At 40.3% G+C, this 21,251-nt stretch overlaps 2 protein-coding genes across 4 annotated transcripts; both read right to left on the bottom strand.

The window, feature by feature from the left end:
• Window positions 1-3,218: 3,218 nt before the first annotated feature.
• LOC308698678 (leukocyte elastase inhibitor-like) lies at window positions 3,219-11,971 on the bottom strand. Of its 3 annotated transcripts, none has more exons than XM_081378934.1 (7): window positions 11,918-11,971; window positions 7,691-7,872; window positions 6,031-6,168; window positions 5,787-5,904; window positions 5,524-5,666; window positions 5,193-5,360; window positions 3,219-5,094 (listed from the first exon to the last, which is right to left on the bottom strand). In XM_081378934.1, the coding sequence occupies exons 2-7, from the start codon at window positions 7,856-7,858 to the stop codon at window positions 4,687-4,689; spliced, it is 1,143 nt and encodes a 380-aa protein (XP_081235060.1). In that variant the 5' UTR covers window positions 7,859-7,872; window positions 11,918-11,971; the 3' UTR covers window positions 3,219-4,686. The 3 variants fall into 3 exon arrangements, with proteins under 3 accessions (XP_081235060.1, XP_081235059.1, XP_081235061.1); XM_081378933.1 differs by lacking the exon at window positions 11,918-11,971 and adding an exon at window positions 10,225-10,473; XM_081378935.1 differs by lacking the exon at window positions 11,918-11,971 and adding an exon at window positions 7,985-8,066.
• A 5,761-nt stretch (window positions 11,972-17,732) lies between these two features.
• On the bottom strand, window positions 17,733-21,002 carry LOC308698378 (leukocyte elastase inhibitor-like). Its single transcript, XM_081378392.1, has 7 exons — window positions 20,917-21,002; window positions 20,532-20,706; window positions 19,172-19,309; window positions 18,907-19,024; window positions 18,644-18,786; window positions 18,298-18,465; window positions 17,733-18,199 (listed from the first exon to the last, which is right to left on the bottom strand). Exons 2-7 carry the CDS (start codon window positions 20,697-20,699, stop codon window positions 17,792-17,794), a joined length of 1,143 nt encoding a protein of 380 aa, XP_081234518.1. The 5' UTR covers window positions 20,700-20,706; window positions 20,917-21,002; the 3' UTR covers window positions 17,733-17,791.
• Between the last annotated feature and the right edge of the window lie 249 nt (window positions 21,003-21,251).

Raw genomic sequence — 21,251 nt, 5'->3', positions numbered from 1 at the left:
ATTTATACTGTCGTAATCGTTCCGTATCCCCTATAGTGCATTACGTGCCATTCAATATATATAGAAAAGCTTCAGTGTCTGTTTATAGTGTAGGGGGCAGGATGCTTCAGATTCTAGAGAGCATTTGATTAGACAGAAAATTTCATGAGAAGCTCAACTGCATTAGCCTGACTTCGTCAGACTCATATTCTAGGCAGAATGTGAGTCTGATACTGCTCCATAGAGCTTTGATTATGAGGCGTGTCTTAACCAAACCAGGAAAAAAACAACTCTGCGCTCAATTGGATAGATCAGAGCAACGCAGTTCTCTTTCATTCATGATTTGTTATTAATAACTTTAAACAGAATCATCAGCTGAAATCTGCACGGATTATCAAAAATACGACACATTTATAGGACATAAAAGGGTCTCTGCGGCATAAGTGAAAATAAAAGCACAGATTTTCAATAAAAGGATATATTAAAGTTTATATAACAGGGTCAGGAACAGACCATACACTCGCACATCTGTATAAAAGTGAAGTCAACGCATCTTGACCTCGTGGGTTTTTGAGAGGAGTTTGTCAAAGGCTGGAGAAATTATCTTTAAAAAATGAATTAGGCTAAGTCTTTCCACAGCAGAGAAATTAATATTTTTTAATACAAATCTATAAAAAAAGTGAGACATTGTGGCTTGATTTCTTTTATTAATATTCATTTTTCATGACCAAAATAACATTATGCACAGTGAGGAGCCTACAGGTTACAAGCTTCACATATTAGAAAAATACAATAATAAAAAAACACATTTTTAATGGCTCGTCAAGGTTGTTTCAGATCAGCACCTGCAAGTGTCGCCCGTTGAGACGGGTGTCGGATCGACACAATATATATGTCACGCTGAGGCAAGGATGAAGCAGAGAGAGAATCCAAGTGCAAGCATACATTTAATTAAACAAACAGGTAATCCAGGCGGAACACGGAACTCAGGACAAGAACAGGTAACAGTACATTAAACAATGACCGACAACCAACAACTGAAGCACAGAGGTTTAAATACACAGACAAACAAGCTAAACAAGATAACAAGGGGGTGTGGCTAATTAGAAACACCTGGGAGACCTAATAAGCAAGAAAAACTACAAAGGACTACAAAACATGACACAGAACAGGAAATAACAAAAGTGCACACAAGACAAGGGAAACACAGGACAGGAAACATTACATAGCCCCCCACCTAAGGAGTGGATTCCAGACACTCCTCAGAAGAAAAAAAAAAAAAAAAAAGGTCCAGGAGGGTGGTGGGTCTGATCCGGGGGCGGGACGGGGGGCCAGGCCCGTGGAGCGGAAGAGGGCCTGAAGACTCCGGCAGGGCAGAAGGCCAGGGCGGAGCAGGCTGTGCAGGTGACCAGGGCAGAGCAGGCTGTGCAGGCGACCAGGGCGGAGCAGGCTGTGCAGGCGACCAGGGCGGAGCAGGTTGTGCAGGTGGCCAGGGCGGAGCAGGCTGTGCAGCCGGCCAGGGCGGAGCAGGCGGTGCAGGCGAACAGGGTGGAGGCGACCCTTCAGGCGGCCAGGGAGGAGACGACCCTTCAGGCGACCATGGCACAGGAACAGACACCGGCTCAGAGGAGACCATCTTGTCCGAAGACACCGGCGTGGAGTCGGCCATCTTGTTCGAAGACCTCTCGGGCGGCCACGGCGGTGAAGACCCCTCGGGCGGCCACGGCGGTGAAGACCCCTCGGGCGGCCACGGCGGTGAAGACCCCTCGGGCGGCCACGGCGGTGAAGACCCCTCGGGCGGCCACGGCGGTGAAGACCCCTCGGGTGGCCACGGCGGAGAAGACCCTTCGGGCGGCCACGGCGGAGAAGACCCTTCGGGCGGCCATGGCGGAGAAGACCCCTCGGGCAGCCAGGGCGGAGACGACCCTTCGGGCGGCCAGGGCGGAGACGACCCTTCGGGCGGCCAGGGCGGAACAGGAGACCACCCCTCTGGCGGTCCTGGCGGATCGGGCTGGTCCGGAGGTGTATTGCCCCCCCCAAAATTTTCTTGGGGAGGCTCCCCGGTAAAGAGTCCTGGACCAGCGATGAAGAGGGCTTTGAGCTGGGCAGGACCAGCGGCGAAGAGGGCTCTGAGCTGGGCAGGACCAGCGGCGAAGAGGGCTCTGAGCTGGGCAGGACCAGCGGCGAAGAGGGCTCTGAGCTGGGCAGGACCAGCGGCGAAGAGGGCTCTGAGCTGGGCAGGACCAGCGGCGAAGAGGGCTCTGAGCTGGGCAGGACCAGCGGCGAAGAGGGCTCTGAGCTGGGCAGTGATGAGAGCTCTGTGCTGGGCAGATCCAGCGGTGAGGGCTCTGTGCTGGGCAGATCCAGCGAAGAGGGCTTTGTGCTGGGCAGATCCAGCGGCGAAGAAGGCTCTGAGCTGGGCGGAACAAGCGATGAAAAAGACTCTGAGCTGGGCGGGACCAGTGGCGAAGGAGACTCTGGGCTGGCGTGAAGTGCAGGGTTGGCTGGACTGGCGTGAAGCTCTGGATCAGCAGAAGCGACGTGAACAGTCTCTGGATCAGCAGAAGCGACGTGAACAGTCTCTGGATCAGCAGAAGCGACGTGAACAGTCTCTGGATCAGCAGAAGCGACGTGAACAGTCTCTGGATCAGCAGAAGCGACGTGAACAGTCTCTGGATCAGCAGAAGTGCGCTCTGAGCTTGACGGGACCAGCGGCGGCGAAGATGCGGCTGAACTGGACGGGACGTGAAGATCAGGTGTTGACCTTGGGTGACACGGGAGGAAGCTCGCCAGACATCTGGAGAGTGCCTCTCTCCAATCCAGACCGGAGAGATCGGGGAGCTCCCTCGGGTCAACCTCCCTAGCCCCCAGCCGGTAACACACCTTAATTGCCTCGTCACCCAGAGAGCAAGAGGCAGCAAGAGGAACAAATCCCCAGGTGTACTGGAACAGATCGAGGCTATCCAGGGCCAAGGCCGCGATCTGTCCAGCAAACTCCCGGGTCAGGCTTTGAAAATCAGGCATGACGCGAAGAGACTCAGGCTTTGCAGGCATGACGTGAAGAGACTCAGGCTTTGCAGGCATGACGCGAAGAGACTAAGGCTTTGCAGGCATGATGTGTAGAGACTCAGGCTTTGCAGGCATGACACGAAAAGACTCATTTAATGCTGCTGGATTCATCGTTTGGTCGGTCGTTTTGTCACGCTGAGGCAAGGATGAAGCAGAGAGAGAATCCAAGTGCAAGCATACATTTAATTAAACAAACAGGTAATCCAGGCGGAACACGGAACTCAGGACAAGAACAGGTAACAGTACATTAAACAACGACTGACAACCAACAACTGAAGCACAGAGGTTTAAATACACAGACAAACAAGCTAAACAAGATAACAAGGGGGTGTGGCTAATTAGAAACACCTGGGAGACCTAATAAGCAAGAAAAACTACAAAGGACTACAAAACATGACACAGAACAGGAAATAACAAAAGTGCACACAAGACAAGGGAAACACAGGACAGGAAACATTACAATATATTATATATTAGTATTTCTTGCCATCTATAATTTAGCTGAATAAAGAAGCATTGCATTAATGCTTTACAATAATAAGAATCACCATGGAAATGAAAAAACAAAACAGAATGCAGAGCAAAAAATGCCTTTATTTTCTTTATGAACATGATTTTTTTGGTGTTAATGTATTTAATGATCCATTTCCATTCAATGTAACTAACACTTAGAAAGCAGCAGTGGTATGATTTACAGAAACAGGTTCTCTCACTTTGCTTAATGCACTACAATTTGAATCCAGTGCAGTCGGAAAATCAGTCGGAAAACTTCTGAAGTTTGTGAATAGGCTAATGTATTGAATAATGTATAGAAATGAGACTGAAATTAATAGCACCAATAGTAACGTGTCAGTTCCTTATACCTTCGCCATGACTGATGATGACACTGCTGCAAATACAAGCCAAAACATCAGCAGTGAATACCATTGTGCAACCATCTTTCAATTCACTTATAAATGTATTATAAACGACGTCCTTTCCCAGTAATTCAGTTGTCCTCTTACTTGCTTCTAAAGCTCCCTACTGCATGTTTATAAAGTAGCCTATTGTAGGCTACACGTTATAATATTAACTGGATGTTCTAAAAGGTGTGGTTAAGCTCTAAAATGTTCAGTAAGAATGTGTTTAATAGCCTATTGCACTGTCTGCATTGATTAAGGCGCTGCGTCATATCATTACGCCTGCTGGACTCATGGTACGACAGCAAAGTTTCTTGAATATTACACAGGAATAAGAGTACAATTCCTAGCCATATCAGCCTAGAAAATCGCAACTTTACATTTTCCGTCGGTCTTAGTGCACGATGTAACTACAGAAGAGTCAAGTTTTAAATAGGAAAAATATCTAAACTCTCTGGTCATTTTTTTGAGAGAGATGCTAATGGTCTTGTCCGATTCAATGATCTATGCTAAGCTATGCTAAAAGTGGTACCGCCAGACCCGGAGATCGGCTGAATGGATTCGAAAATGGTAAAACTCAACTGTTTAACTCTGGGGGAGTTGTAAAATGAGACTATTTCCAAAAAAAGTGGAGCATTCCTTTAAAGACCTGACACACAAGATGTGTGATTTTATTGTTAGTATTTAGTATATTAGTATTTATTGTTTATATTTTGGTGTTAAGACAACCATCACAAATTTAAGATGATCCTCTGAATCTGCCAAAGAAGAGGATGCTGTTGGTGGGGTTGTGCCTGATGTAGAATAAGAACGGGTGATCTGCCATGAAGTGCTCTTCTCGAAGCTTACTGTTGCTCACAACGCCTGCTGTAGCTGCTGCCGCCTCTGTGCCTTCTTCATTCACATCAACAAATGCCTTGTGGGCCACCGCTGAAATGAAGAGACCACCCTGACGGCTCATGCCTGTCAGATCAGCCTTTCCTTCCAGGAAAACAGAAGTCATCCCCATCCCCATCAATGTTTCTGCTAAGGAGCTCTCAACCTCCAGTTTGAACTTTGGCAAATAGACTATGATATCTGTCTGAGTGTCCATATTGTTTCTGTTGGTCCATTCATGAAGCTTGTCAAGGGTCAACTCACTCTCCAGCTGTCAAACACACATATACAAAATAATACTGTTGAGTCTCTGAACATACAAGATGCCAAATATAATCAAGAAGATCAGTACAAAAACATTTTGCCGACCTTCAGAAGAGGGTCAGAGCCATCCTGAGTTTCCTCAGGAAGAAGGATCAACATGCTGAGCTCCTCCTTCACGTATGGCAACTCCAGCACTTGCAAGCGGTGCTCATAGATGTAGTTGAAGGGGAACTTTTTCTTCTGGTTCATCATTTGCACTGGTTGGCTCTCATTCTGATAAAAGACAGATACATGTGCAAATGAAAGAGTGAACAGGAAGAATATGACTCTCTGTCAAGTAGGTATGATGTAGTGTAGTACATCAAGTGTAAGGACGTACCACTGCAGTACAATATTTTTAAACAGACTTTGATTTTGATTCAGCACAGAAATGCACCTGGTTTATTTTAAATGGCATTTCTTTAGTGTCTTGAGCATTAAATCTCTGCAGCCAGTTCCCTTTGAAGTAGATGGCATTAACCAGAGCTAGTGTGGTATTTCCAGTCACCATTCCTGGTTTGAGAAGATCTCTGATTTTATCTGAAAAACACAAGTTTGTGTTTCTGACTTCACATCTCTGACTTTTTAAAAAGGTTTTCTAGCAACAGGTCCAAATGAATTCTTTTATCCAAAATAGAACTGTATAACTGTTCTTCTCACTCTCAGTCTGCTCTTCCACCCATTTGTTAATGAGCTGTCTTGACTTGTCCGATGCTCCAATGAAGTCCACAGCCTGAAGGTCAGCGTGGTACAGCTTCAGGGTGGACTCCAAATACTCCTGCAGGACACATGACAACACATTCAGCAAAAAAGAGGCCTCAAGAAAGACCTTGAGATTAGAAAGTTAAACGATAATGTTAAATATCTTGGATTAGCCTCAATGTTAAAGGTAGAATGGTCTCACAGATAAGAAGCTGAAGGTTTTCTCTCCATAAAGGCGGTTGGCCAGTTTGAGGATGTAGGAGGCTGATGGACTGTTGATCGATGAGGTGAGGGTCTCAAAATGAGAGTGAACATCAGACACAGAACTGAAAGACAAAACCTGCACAGAGAAATACTTTTTAGAGAAATAAAACAGAAACATGCCTGTGAAAAGACTAAGCTACGAGTGTGCACTGAAGAGCCTGTTCTGAGCACATTTATTTAAAGGAATAAAACTAAATCAAGGATTTCATATCATTTTCATTGAAGTTTGAGGGCCGTTGTCAAGCCAGGAATGTATTATCTAAATGAGTCTGTAATCAAAACAAATACATGCAACATGCTGAGGGTTTGTGGCTACAATCTGGAACATTTTATTCTAGGTCCATTTCAGTTGTTTTTTCTTTAGTATTTTGAGGCAAGCTTCTTCTAAAAGAGCCACTGGTGGAGAGTGAGAGAGCAGCTGTTATCCTTTGTTTACATACTTCACCTCTCCCTCTCTCTGTTGAGTCAGTCGCTCACTGGTTGTATCACAATCTGATGCACTCTTCGGCCAATAAAATGTTCTGCTGTATCTAGTTAATCTATAAAAGTTCATACTTTGCATTCAGTATTGAAGTGAATTGCTAAGCATATTCAACAACTTTCTAAAAGACTAAAAACATCTTATTGACAATGTATTGAGTCAGCATAGACACTGCTGTGTTCATCCAAAGAACATTGCCATTTTCTAATATGCAGTCAATATGTGACTGCAGTGACTAGTTCTTACCAAATACTTCTATCATAAATTTATTAGCTTATAGTAGGGAACTGAACTCATTTAAACTGAATGACAATAGGTTATTCTGAAAGAGAGCACCGTTTGCTTTGGAAATTGGAATGAGATGGCCACATCAAAATGAATGATTTTTTATTAACAAAGTTCGGGAGGAGCACGTTCAAATAATTGATCCAATTATCACATCATTCCAACCAGCTGTCAACAATCAGTAATCAACATGTCTATCCAATCAGCATGATTGGAGACCTATATATACTCATTTGGCTCAACAATGTTCCTCGACAGTTTTTCAGCATCCCTCCACCACCCCGTCTCCTCACACTCGCCTGGTTACTTCCTAACAAGCAACACGGGGTGAGTACTCTGTGTTCGGGCCCAATATCCGAGCCCTCTCCCCAGACAGCACGCCAAATATGCATACCATTTATTCTATCTAACTTATTTGTAAGTGTGAACTTGTGAAATGATGAACTGAAATGTCAGAAAGTATAATGATAATTCAAAGAAACTCAAAGTTACACAGAAAAAATGTTAAACTGCCGTAATTTTTTCTCAACCCTAATTAAAACTAATTTATTAATGAAAGCATTCTCATTCTGATTGCATAACTGTGTGCCATTGTTTGAATATGATAAATGCATCTCTGTACTAAGCTCAAACAATGAACAAGTGTTTAATCTTATGACATCTGGGCCTCACCCCATTTTTTTTTCTCTTTCTTGTTTTGGGTTGTGTTTTGTTCTCAAGCAGGATTTCCCAGTCACCGATTTTGCGTAATAACTTGTAGATTCACAATTACAAAAAATCATTGGAAACCCTCACAGCCCTTGCTTGTTCTCCTGCCGCCTATACATCATACCTTTGCCATTTCTTTGGATGTGTCTCCTCGGGCTCCTAAGTAAACCATGCTGAGCGCTGCGCTGATGCTCAATGGGGAAAAGAACATGTTTCCCTCGGCGTTGCTCGCGCTCAGAGCCCGATAGAGATCCAGAGCGAAGAGACTGTTAGCACGAGCGACACCCTCCATGACTGATGATGATACTGCAAAAACAGCCCAAGTATTATTCCTTTTGAATAATGTCCAGAATATCATTCCATATGTTACAATAGCGATATAACAATATATGTTACTTAAAACTGCAGTTCTGTGTACCGTTTTTTTAGGCACATGTATATTGATTAAGTAGCCTTATATTTAATGAAAGATGCTTGTCCCAAACGTACGTCTGTGTGAGAGAGAAACCTGCCCCAGAGTCATGCGATATAAATGATCAGCAACGCCCATAATGAGCAGAAAAAACTAGAGAAGCAAACTGCAGAAGTTAGACATAACAGGTGAGTCAGTCTCACACTCACCCGCCCTTTTGCTTTTGCCACCATATGTGTCCCTTATTTTACTACATTTTACTGATTTCCAGCCAAGTTCAAAAGTGAATAAAACATTTGTTGGAGTGGTTGTGCTTTCTTTGGAGAGAGACAGAAAGAGAGGGAGAGCGAGTGAGAGAGTGGACAATAGGAGATAGACTTTATGTTTTGTCAGCAACACAACGCAGATGCATTCAATGAATGTGACTATGTGAATGCTCTGGACTAATCAGTTGGACTTTGTGCATAAAGGCTGAGTCACACAGTTGGATCAGAGGTTCTGCGCAATTAAACCGTCAAAGGCCTTTCACAATAGCTGTGTTAGTCAGAAATGCTTCTTCCGTCTAGTGTTTTTCAGCCTATCATTTTTTTATTGATCTATTGGGCATAGACTATTGATTTAGGCTATTCAGGATACCCGAGGTTTCTCCCTTAAGAGATGTCACCAATCATTTGGCAGGATAAGGAATTATGAATGAAAGATTTGACCTCACTATTAATGCACGTTAAGTAGCCTACAGATTGAGCAACTGAAAATTGCTTTGTTAACTTAAGGTTGGACATAACCTACACACACATTCTTGTAGATCTCTTTTTGTAGATCAACATTCATTGACACAATACTATCTCTAGCTCCTTACCTTAACCCATACCTAACTAACTGCCTAACCCGAACCCGAACCCTTAACCTATACCCTTAATAAAAGTCTTTAAAGGGGTCTCAGAATAGTTTGGGATCAGTAAGACTATGTTTTTGAAAGAAGTATCATCTCAGCTCAAAGCTACATTTATTTATATATGCCTATATATAAACAGTAAAAACAGTGATAATGTGTCTTCAGTTTCACATTCACGATCCTTCAGAAACCATTCTAATATGCTGATTTGGTGCTCAATAAACATTTCTTATTATTATCGATATTGAAAACCGTTGTGCTGCTGAATGTTTTTGTTTAATATTTTTGAGGATGTATTGATAAATAGAAAAAGTTCAAAAGAACAGCAATTAGATGAAATAGAAATTTCACTTTTGATCAATTTAATGCAACCATGCTGAATTAAACTATTAATTTCTATAATTTTTTTATCTTAACCTACATTATTCAGCAATACATTATACAGTCTACTAAACAAAACGGCTGAAAACCCTTTGATTGTGAACAATAATTATTTTTAAGAGCTGAGTAGACGGAGTAGGCTACTGTAATTTAAATATAGCCTACATATTTAATTTGCAAAGTGGTGAATTGGGTGCACACTGCACAGAATGCTTGAGGACTCAACAGCAAAATATAAATTAGCCTACAGTGTAGGAAAATCAATTACAAGAGATTAGGCTTGCTGCGGTAGTCAGTGTTGCTGGTAACGGTGTTACCGATGCTCAGCCGAAACACAGATTACAACACTTGCCCACCACGGCACCGCCCCCCACAATCTCTTCTCTTCCACTTAATACATAGCCTATAACATTTAATCTCAGATACAAGATCTGAGATTAAATGTTCCCTGGTCCGTCTGAGTACGAGGACAAAATGGCTCCACAAACTTATTGTCATTTTACAACAGACATCTAGCCTGACTCCGTCATTCTCAGATGAATGTGAGTCTGACACTGCTCCATTGGGCTTTGATTATGGGGCGTGTTTCAACCATAGACTGTAAAAAATAGGTTTCAACCGAACCAGTAAAGAAAATGCTGCACTCAATTGCATAGTCCCTTTTTTTATATACTGTCTATGGATAGACCCAGAGCCGTTCTGGATATACCTAAGTCACAACCAATCAGAGCAAAGGAGTAGGCCTAAGTGACGTATGTTTTTCATTCATGTTTCCGATCGACAAATGCCTTGATCGCGGTCGATCTTCTATAACAGACGCGATAGCGGAATCTACCCGTGATGTTTTATAAACAAAGTTCGGGAGGAGCACGTTCAAATAATCTATCCAATCAACTTGTCATCAAACAACTACCATGTCTACCCTATCAGCATGAGAGGAAGCATATATTTATTTACTCTGTCAACTCACCTAACATTCCTTGACAGTTTTCAGCATCCCTCCACTCACTCTCGGCTTGTTCTTCCACAGCCTGGAATACGGGGGGAGTGCTTTGGGTTCGGGCCGAATACCGAACCCAGAGCATATACAGTAAAATAAATGGACGCAGCGACCACATAATAGACTTCCACGAAGAAAAGTGAAGCAAATTAGAAGCACTCACTACCTGATGGCTGAGCGTACTGATGTAGATGTGGGATAGGATTAATAAATTTGGGGCATCTCGCCCAGGGGGCGGGGTTACGTCCTGCGTCACATCTCTCATGCGGGTTCTCGTCGACCAGGGTCAGCGCGCACCATAGCGCACACAGGCAGGCACAGAACTAGCTAGCGAACCTAGGTCTTAAATCTAATAAGTTATGTTTTTTACAACACGTTTTTTGATGGAAAAGTGATGTTTAATTTCCATAGTCTTTGTTTAGTGAACGAAAGCGAAATCAGGAATTGCGGTCTTTCAGTTTGTTTATCGTTACCTTGCTACCAAGGGTTTAAGTTGTACAAGATGTGCTGTAGCCTTAATTACAATGGCCAAGTCGCGTTTCATATTAACAGATGAATAGGCTTCGCTCAGTTTATTATAGGCTACATCCAACCTGAAATGTCTCTTACAAACTATGAAGGGACAATGAATCAATACACTGACATGGCAATGCTAGACAGAGAGCCTACTTTGTTTGCACAGTCCTACCGTGATTTTGTCACTCTTCTCTCCACTCCTAGACCTACGTCTGGAGACAGCGGGGAAACTTTTACCTCGATAAAGTTAGGCCTACTTATTGTATTGCAGAAAAGAAAAGTAAACTTCCAGTAAACTCCAGTTAACCAGTCCAGTTCATGTTTCTTCTTTAGGTGATTTCAAGCAGTAACGACTAATTAGACTCAATACTGCTATTACAGGTCTAGCAGTAATTGTCATTGTCAATACACAATAAATAGAACATTTAATTAATAAATTAATCAATAAGTCAGGACAGCCCATTCATGCAGGTAGTGAAATAGTTAAATCAAATACAAATACACAGTAAAAAAAAAAAGGTTGTTAACCTTAACCCGTTATCAAGTCAATTAAAAAATATATTTCATGGTGTGCATGGTGTGTTAATTGTTTGTGTATGGTGTGTATGTGTGTTTTTTTTTTTTGTTTTTTTTGTAATGCAATGTTTTCAACATAGGGAAATATATACAGCATTTGTCAAATTTTCCCTTAACCCCATATCAAAATAAAATAAAAGCTTGATGCAGTTTGCGTCAAAATAAAAGATAAATGTGTTTATCTCTTTGATGTATTATATTGATTGATAATATAATACTTGAATTGAATTAAATGTTTTGGATACCAGCATTAAATTATTGATTACTGACTCGAAGTTGGCACTAGGGCTGAACGCTTAATCGCACTTTCCATGTAATCGCACTTAAATCGAGAAGGCTTATCGCGATTTTAAAATCGCAAAGGCTGCTTTTTATGCGCAGTTTGTCATTGATGTACGGCTCTGTAAACGCTGCTCCATCTGAAACCCCTGCGAGTTTGAGTCACTTATTATGTAGGCTAGGCTACATTTGAAAAAACAACACGCTTCAAACATCTTTCCAAAACATGAGAAGCATGATCCTCGTCCAACAACAGACAACATTTAATAACATGCATTTACTCCAAACTCACTTCATAACGACAGCTGAGCTCCTCCTTCTGTGAGATGATGTGCCTTCTTACACAGAATAAGGCAGTCGTGTATGCAGTGGTGGAAATGGGCAAAATTCACTGGGCGGACTCTATTTTGAAAAAAAAAAAAAAAAAAAAAAAAATAGAGGTCATCTGGATTTAGATGACCTTTCAGATGTTTAAAAACCTTTATAATCTATAATAACTAAATTATATAAATTATTTATTTTATGTTTCATTTAACCCCCTGGGGTCGGCTATTGCAAATAATAAAAACAAAACGTTGTGTTTTTCATAAATTTACCCCTAAATACCCATATTTTTTCAAAATGATAACTGCAAATCCACCTTTCACTGCCTGGAAGTCAGTTGTTTCTATGAATTGCAGTGATCCATTTGCGTAGCTTTCGCCATTCAGTAAAAAATATACTTCAGATTTGTTGTCAAATCTAATTGTGCAGTCAATCGTAAAGCTCTTTCCCTTTTTAGATGTGTTTTTCAAACAAATGCTGCCACTCAGTCTTTTATGGGGATTTATGGTATTTTTATTATTTATTTGCCAAAACAAAAACTTTTATCATCAAAGACTTTTACCTACAACCACTATATGGCTCCAGAGGATTACTCAGTGTGTTTTATCTCTTTTAGATTTAAGTTTAGACATTTCTAAAATCATTATTATATCAATACAATTTTTTTTTATGTAGCTGATTTATATTTTTTAACAAATTATGTAAGAGAGAAGAGCTTCACCATTCTTTTCTGTGTGTGATTTTGAGGAGGGGGAGGGGGTATTATTTAAATAAAATATTATTTACAAAGAGTTTAGCCTAAATTGATTACCTCACAACAAGGCTACAATTAGCCACAAAAACTTATTTCTTTTTTTCTTTATTCCCTTAAATGCCTATTAATCAATAACTAAAATAACACATTAGCTTGAAAACCCCTACAAATAACAAACAAACATTATAGACCGTTCTTATTTATCCGTACAGTATTACACTACCAGTAGATTGCATTTAATATATTTCACTTTGTAACTGTTAAACGCATTTGCAGTTGGTTTGTAAAAGGTATCATCATTACATGATTGGCCTGTATTACATTTACAGTTTTGACCAGCATGTGTCGCCATTTGTGTGTGTTTTGTGTCACGCACGGCGTTTCTTTCTTCAAAAAGAAAAAAACTTTTAATATATTCTAATTTTGTCAAGAATTATAAAAAATCGGCAATAAGCTCATCATTTGTGCTAAAATAGTCTAAATGTTTAGTTTTAAAGACAATTTTAAAAAGCTGGTTATGTTGTGATGTTTCTGCGCAAGTTCAGCAGACAGTGGTTCGGGTTTGTTCCGATCAGAGCTCGTGAGCGGAGAGCGCATTTCTGAATATTCCGCTCACTCAATCCGCAGGGTCGCTCGCTCAACCCAGAATGGCCTGCTGGTTCGAAAATATGCGGAATAAGGGCTGCCTCCGACTACATTTTTTCTTCTAGTCGACTAGTAGTTTTTCATATAAAGCCATTCGTGGACAAATCGTATATTATTTTAATTACTTAAATAGGCTATATAGCCTACCCAGGATAATGAGCGTTTACGTAATATAGCCGCACTTAAGCGCACGACCGCACGCATAAAGCTTGCCACAAAGAACTGGTAAAAGTAATTATTATGAATGTGTCTAAAATAGCAAGGAGACATTTAATTGTTTATTAATAAACTGGTGTTTTCTGTGTCGCTGCAAAGATGAAGACGATGCGGACTCGCCATGAACGCCAGAGAAATGCACACTTCATATGGATTTCATAATCAGAGAGTAGCCTATTTCTTTTGGTTTTGAATATTTTCGTTTAAAAGTAGACATTTCAAGCTTTCTATAATAGATAGCCTATATTTCTAAAATCTGTGAAGCACAAGCTGAGTTTCGGCGCCCTCCAGTTCACGTGAAATGCAAGTGATCGTGCCGGCGCCTTATTACATTGTCTGCTATATATTTGCTTCTTATTTATTAAATACAGGTAATTGGTTGATAAACCATTGATCAAAATTAAGATACAATTTATACAAAACGAAAATCTTTTAAAAAGAGTCTTTCTACAAAAAAAAACCAAACAAAAAAAAAACTCTTACCCACTCCATGTCATATCTTTCTCAGCGACCAGCGCCGTTGCTAGGAGGGCGCCAGCGCCTCTGCCTCTCGAGTGGATGATAGCCCTGAAGACGCCTAGCAATGGTATACCTTTAGTGGTAACATACCTTTAGTTAAGTTATACCTTAAGAGTCTTCGTAGCGCACTAAGAGACAACGCCAGGTATGATGCGTAGCCTATGATGCGTAGCCTAATGGAGATTCCAAAGCGCTCTTCTTTGGTCAGAACCATGGAAAGCGATCGTGGATCGGTCCGTCCTATGCACCGAAACTTTTTACAATGCAACAAAATATTCAAAGAGCATCAAGCTATTAAAATCTATATTATGTATACTCACAGATAATATAACAGTATATTAGTCAGTAATTTTTATTAGGTTAAACAGTGATTGGATAACGTTTTTAATTTAACGTTTTTAATTTAAGGCCCACCCACAATTGGTCTGGCCCATCCAAAACTGGAATCCTGGCGCCGTGCCTGGTTTGTGCATCTCACGCATGTATTTCTGGATTAGCCTAGTGTGCGTTTCTGGATCTGTTAGGCTACTGTTTGTTTTTTTTTGTTGTTTTTTTTACTCGATACGTGTAACGGAAATTCGATTTCGAAATCCGAAAAGCTCTTTTCGAACGAAACAACCGGTTAATTTTAAGATGGCCATTTTTTTATTATTTTAGACCGGATCATTTCAGCTACGTTAATACAGCTTACCCATACGAAAGTTTCTGTTATGACATCTGTTAAAGTAACGGTTTCTATTCAGATTTTCGAACAATATTACAGTTCATCATCCAAGATTATTTATTTACCTCAAGCGGTCTGTTTTGAAGTTCTGTGAGTAGGCTAGTAAGAAAGACGCGCACTGATAGAGAATTTCCATTTCCATTGGCTGCAGTCTGCATTCATTGGCCAATAACAAAAACGACATAGTGCAGCCAATTTTACAGAATGCCATTGATAAATATCAATATTCCTCTAAGTTTTTATTATCATATATTGTACGTTTATGTAGCCTAGCTATTATATTGTAGATAAAATATAGTAATCGTTACAATGTCCACAAAAAAAAAAAAAAAAAAAAAAAAAAATATATATATATATATATATATATATATATATATATATATATATATATATATATATATATATATATATATATATAGGCCTATATATAAAAAATATAGCCTATATATAACCTTTTTTTTTTTTTTTTCAACTGGAACTACAGTTTTCAACTACATTTGAGTAGGCCTGTTTTGTTAAAAATCGATAGCTGTAATGCTTCGGTGCAGAAAGAAGCCCGTGAGCCACGAAGGTAAATTTGCGTGCAGATTAGGCTAAATTTCCGCCTATTACAGCCTAGTCACCTCCTCGTTTTTTGTTCTGCTTCACTTATAGCTCTTAAACCTTTAAATGGAGTTTAGGAAGTAATATGTAACCACAGTCGTTTGCTTTGGTTAACTATTGAAGCCTTTTCTCTTGTCAAAAGGCTCAACGCGACCGCCGACTTTGTTTGCGTGCAGATTAATTTCCGCCTATTTTAGACAGCTAGTATTTTGTTATTGCATCACTCATATCTCTTAAACGTTTAAAATGGAGTTTAGGAAGATGTATGTAACCACAGTCATTAGATTTGAATAGCTCTTAAAGCCTTATCTCTTGTCAAAAGGCTCAACGCGACCGCAGACTTTGATGAACACTGCTGGCAGCAGCGACGTCTAGCTGTGTCCGTACCATTCTAATCAATGACAAGCGTAACTTCGTATCTCCCTGCTCCCAAGTCATAAATCTCGTATTTCCGATTAAACATGATTTTGGGGAAATGTTGGGAATGGGAATGGGAAAAGTTGGGAATGGGAAAATGTTGGGAAAAGGAATGGGCTTCCTTCTGCACCGAAGCATTACAGCTATCGATTTTTAACAAAACAGGCCTACTCAAAATTTCTAACCTAACTATTTTCACTCGTTATTGTCTAAAAAACAGAGTTAACCAAAGATAGGCTTAGGCTACTTGGCGCCAGTAGCCTAATTTATATAAATGAAAACCTTGCTACTTGGGGTATTTTACATGCACAGTGCCAACTTCGAGTCAGTAAAATAATAATAAAATCAATAATTTAATGCTGGTATCCAAAACATTGAATTCAATTCAAGTATTATATACATTTTAAAACTTCAATGCACACGTATAAGCCTAGTAATAAGTAGACATTTAAAATACATCAATAACTGATATCATAGTTTAACAGATAAAATCAGAGTTAAGGCTTGCTTTACGTGTTGCTCGACGAGGATTTCTTAATCGTTGCAACTTTCAATCCTGAGGAGACAAAATGCCGCGATGCTCCCGCCACGGAGTGAAGAAGAGGTGGAGTTATGAGGATTCTCAGACAGTTGAAGTGTCCAATGGAGTTAAGAGGTTTGCTCTCTAGCTATTTTCAACACTTTAGATTGGTTAATAATTTGTAAAAAAAAAAAAAAAAAAATATATATATATAACCACGTGGGGACTGAACAATAGCATCGATTTGTGAAAAAATATGAAATTGACTAAATTTGGACATACGAGGTTTCCGCCCGACAGCGACGATATTTATTTATATGTATATATACTGACAGAAACGATTTTTGAACGACATTGGGAGCTGTTCTCAATCCGACACGAACCATGCGTCGATTGCAAGTGACGTCACTTTCAGAGGAAGCGCTGGGGCACGCTGGAAACGGCGTGCACCGGTGTGCAACGGGGTTTGAGATACGTTTTCTCTTGTTTGGTGGGTGTGTCAGAACTGCAGTCCAATCAGCAGCAACGTGTATATAAAGCACGCGGTATTAAAGTGAACTCGCACAATGGGTTCAAGGAAAGTAATTTACAAATGTGTTCCAGGCCCGGGGTGGGTAATCGGGAGAATTCCCGGTGGGCCGCTTCACTTTTGGGCCGGTCGAGGAAATTGTTTCTTTTCTTTTTTTTTTCCACATTTGTCACGTTACACACATTCCGCATTCTGACACCGCAGCGCGCAGCCTCTGCATGGGTTGTACCATGAGAGGGAGTTCTCCCCTGCCCTCAATACTTCGCACATACATTTCTAAATGTCTGTTCAGAAGTCCCTATGTAACGGATGACAAAATGTGCTTCTATTTAATGTAATAAAAAGCAGTTGCAAACGTTTTACAAAATACACATAGGCCCTACTCATCTCTGCAGCAATTCAATATGCAACATTTCGTTTTAATTCCAAATTGTATGTAATAGGCCTATCTAATTAATTTACCTTGCACTGCAAAGTTTCCCTGACATCTCATTATTTCTGTGCACATGAGTTCCTGAACATAATGAATGATGGTATCCCATCTGATCTCAAAAAGCGGTATTAGAGAATGTGTTGATTTAGTGTGTGTTTCAGCTGCATTATCCATTTTTTTAGCAAACAGAAACATCAGCCTGCTTAATGACTGTTTTTTGATTTACTTTTTGTCTCGGCTAGCAAATTTGCACAAAACAATACTGTGATAGTCTTAAAAGCATTATCAAAAATGTCTTGAAAATGTATTGCATTGAACCATCGTTTTCCATAAAAAGTGTTCATTTCTAAATGTGTATTTCAAGTAAATCCATTATCTTTGTGTTGTGGTGCTTCCTCTTAAAAACCGAACATACAAGATGTGAATTATTTAATAATAGTATTTATTGTTTATATTTTGGTGTTAAGACAACCATCACAAATTTAAGATGATCCTCTGAATCTGCCAAAGAAAAGGATGCTGTTGGTGGGGTTGTGCCTGATGTAGAATAAGAACGGGTGATCTGCCATGAAGTGCTCTTCTCGAAGCATACAGAAGCTCGCAATGGCTGCTGTAGCTGCTGCCGCTTCTGTGCCTTCTTCATTCACATCAACAAATGCCTTGTGGGCCACCGCTGAAATGAAGAGACCACCCTGACGGCTCATGCCTGTCAGATCAGCCTTTCCTTCCAGGAAAACAGAAGTCATCCCCATCCCCATCAATGTTTCTGCTAAGGAGCTCTCAACCTCCAGTTTGAACTTTGGCAAATAGACTATGATATCTGTCTGAGTGTCCATATTGTTTCTGTTGGTCCATTCATGAAGCTTGTCAAGGGTCAACTCACTCTCCAGCTGTCAAACACACATATACAAAATAATACTGTTGAGTCTCTGAACATACAAGATGCCAAATATAATCAAGAAGATCAGTACTAAAACATTTAGCCAACCTTCAGAAGAGGGTCAGAGCCATCCTGAGTTTCCTCAGGAAGAAGGATCAACATGCTGAGCTCCTCCTTCACGTATGGCAACTCCAGCACTTGCAAGCGGTGCTCATAGATGTAGTTGAAGGGGAACTTTTTCTTCTGGTTCATCATTTGCACTGGTTGGCTCTCATTCTGATAAAAGACAGATACATGTGCAAATGAAAGAGTGAACAGGAAGAATATGACTCTCTGTCAAGTAGGTATGATGTAGTACATCAAGTGTAAGGACGTACCACTGCAGTTGTACAATATTTTGCAAACAGATTTTGATTCAGCACATAAATGTTTCTGTGTTAAATAAGAATTGCACCTGGTTTATTTTAAATGGCATTTCTTTAGTGTCTTGAGCATTAAATCTCTGCAGCCAGTTCCCTTTGAAGTAGATGGCATTAACCAGAGCTAGTCTGGTCATTCCAGTCACCATTCCTGGTTTGAGAAGATCTCTGATTTTATCTGAAAAACACAAGTTTGTGTTTCTGACTTCACATCTCTGACTTTTTAAAAAGGTTTTCTAGCAACAGGTCCAAACAAATTATTTTATCCAAAATAGAACTGTATAACTGTTCTTCTCACTCTCAGTCTGCTCTTCCACCCATTTGTTAATGAGCTGTCTTGACTTGTCCGATGCTCCAATGAAGTCCACAGCCTGAAGGTCAGCGTGGTACAGCTTCAGGGTGGACTCCAAATACTCCTGCAGGACACATGACAACACATTCAGCAAAAAAGAGGCCTCAAGAAAGACCTTGAGATTAGAAAGTTAAACAATAATGGAGCCAAAATGTTACATATCTTGGATTAGCCTCAAAATGTCTCCTTGTTAAAGGGAGAATGGACTCACAGATAAGAAGCTGAAGGTTTTCTCTCCATAAAGGCGGTTGGCCAGTTTGAGGATGTAGGAGGCTGATGGACTGTTGATCGATGAGGTGAGGGTCTCAAAATGAGAGTGAACATCAGACACAGAACTGAAAGACAAAACCTGCACAGAGAAATACTTTTTAAATAATAATACATCACAATTTTGGCATTGTGATGTATGCCAATAGTATGAGTGTAAAAGTTTTTCAGCACACGTATATTAACTGTGTTTGTTGCAGGAGAGGTTTTGCAAATATTTGACACTACTGGCATATTATCATAGATTTCTCTTTTATTCAAAAGAAAAACAAAAACATGCCTGTGAAAAGACTAAGCTACGAGTGTGCACTGAAGAGCCTGTTCTGAGCACATTTATTGAAAGGATTAACTAAATCAAGGATTTCATATCATTTTCATTGAAGTTTGTGGTCCGTTGTCAAGCCAGGAATGTATTATCTAAATGAGTCTGTAATTAAAACAAATACATGCAACATGCTGAGGGTTTGTGGCTACAATCTGGAACATTTTATTCTAGGTCCATTTCAGTTGTTTTTTCTTTAGTATTTTGAGGCAAGCTTCTTCTAAAAGAGCCACTGGTGGAGAGTGAGAGAGCAGCTGTTATCATTTGTTTACATACTTCACCTCTCCCTCTCTCTGTTGAGTCAGTCGCTCACTGGTTGTATCACAATCTGATGCACTCTTCGGCCAATAAAATGTTATGCTGTATCTAGTTAATCTATAAAATTCAGTATTGAAGTGAATTGCAGTCTAAGCATATTCAACAACTTTCTAAAAGACTAAAAACATCTTATTGACAATGTATTGAGTCAGCATAGACACTGCTGTGTTCATGCAAAGAACATTGCCATTTTCTAATATGCAGTCAATATGTGACTGCAGTGACTAGTTCTTACCAAATACTTCTATCATGAATTTATTAGCTTATAGTAGGGAACTGAACTCATTTAAACTGAATGACAATAGGTTATTCTGAAAGGTTATTTATTGGTTACTCATTTTTAAAATAATTCTCAGGCTCTATGAGAATGAAATGTAACCCCCCCCCCCAACTCACTGGGTAACCATTGCATAACTGTGTGCCATTGTTTGAATATGATAAATGCATCTCTGTACTAAGCTCAAACAATGAACAAGTGTTTAATCTTATGACATCTGGGCCTCACCCCATTTTTTTTCTCTTTCTTGTTTTGGGTTGTGTTTTGTTCTCAAGCAGGATTTCCCAGTCACCGATTTTGCGTAATAACTTGTAGATTCACAATTACAAAAAATCATTGGAAACCCTCACAGCCCTTGCTTGTTCTCCTGCCGCCTATACATCATACCTTTGCCATTTCTTTGGATGTGTCTCCTCGGGCTCCTAAGTAAACCATGCTGAGCGCTGCGCTGATGCTCAATGGGGAAAAGAACATGTTTCCCTCGGCGTTGCTCGCGCTCAGAGCCCGATAGAGATCCAGAGCGAAGAGACTGTTAGCACGAGCGACACCCTCCATGACGATACTGCAAAAAGAGCCAAAGTATTATGATAGCACCATAATTTATCCCATCGTTACAATAGCGCTTCTGACAAAACAATTAGCCTACGAGTCCGATAACCTGTCAGGGAAACGCGGAAGTACATTAGTGTTCATTATGGGAAACAAAACTGCAGTTCTGTTCGCCATTTTTTAGACACACATATGTGTATTGATTAAGTAGCCTATTACTTACATTTAATGAAAGATGCTTGTCCCAAACGTACGTCTGTGTGAGAGAGAAACCTGCCCCAGAGTCATGCGATATAAATGATCAGCAACGCCCATAATGAGCAGAAAAAAACTAGAGAATCAAACTGCAGAAGTTAGACATAACAGGTGAGTCAGCCTCACACTCACCCGCCCTTTTATTACCTTTTCATATGCTTCCCTTATTTTACTGCAAGATTTCCAGCCAAGTTCAAAAGTGAATAAAACATTTGTTGGAATGGTTGTGTGCTTTCTTTGGAGAGAAACAGAAAGAGAGCGAGAGCGAGTGAGAGAGTGGACAATAGGAGATAGACTTTATGT

This window comes from Scardinius erythrophthalmus (assembly GCF_964197995.2).
Source record: "Scardinius erythrophthalmus genome assembly, chromosome: 11".
In the NCBI taxonomy this organism is placed as follows: domain Eukaryota; kingdom Metazoa; phylum Chordata; class Actinopteri; order Cypriniformes; family Leuciscidae; genus Scardinius; species Scardinius erythrophthalmus.
This window is presented reverse-complemented; position numbering and strand designations above follow the sequence as displayed.

Coding starts and splice junctions, on each gene's coding strand:
- LOC308698678 (XM_081378933.1), bottom strand. CDS start 10,372: ATGTGGTCGCTGCGTCCATTTATTTTACTGTATATGCTCTGGGTTCGG. Junction 5,667..5,786: donor GGTGGAAGAGCAGACTGAGA/GTGAGAAGAACA, acceptor TGTGTTTTTCAG/ATAAAATCAGAGATCTTCTC. Junction 5,361..5,523: donor TGCCATTTAAAATAAACCAG/GTGCATTTCTGT, acceptor GTCTTTTATCAG/AATGAGAGCCAACCAGTGCA.
- LOC308698378 (XM_081378392.1), bottom strand. CDS start 20,699: ATGGAGGGTGTCGCTCGTGCTAACAGTCTCTTCGCTCTGGATCTCTAT. Junction 18,787..18,906: donor GGTGGAAGAGCAGACTGAGA/GTGAGAAGAACA, acceptor TGTGTTTTTCAG/ATAAAATCAGAGATCTTCTC. Junction 18,466..18,643: donor TGCCATTTAAAATAAACCAG/GTGCAATTCTTA, acceptor GTCTTTTATCAG/AATGAGAGCCAACCAGTGCA.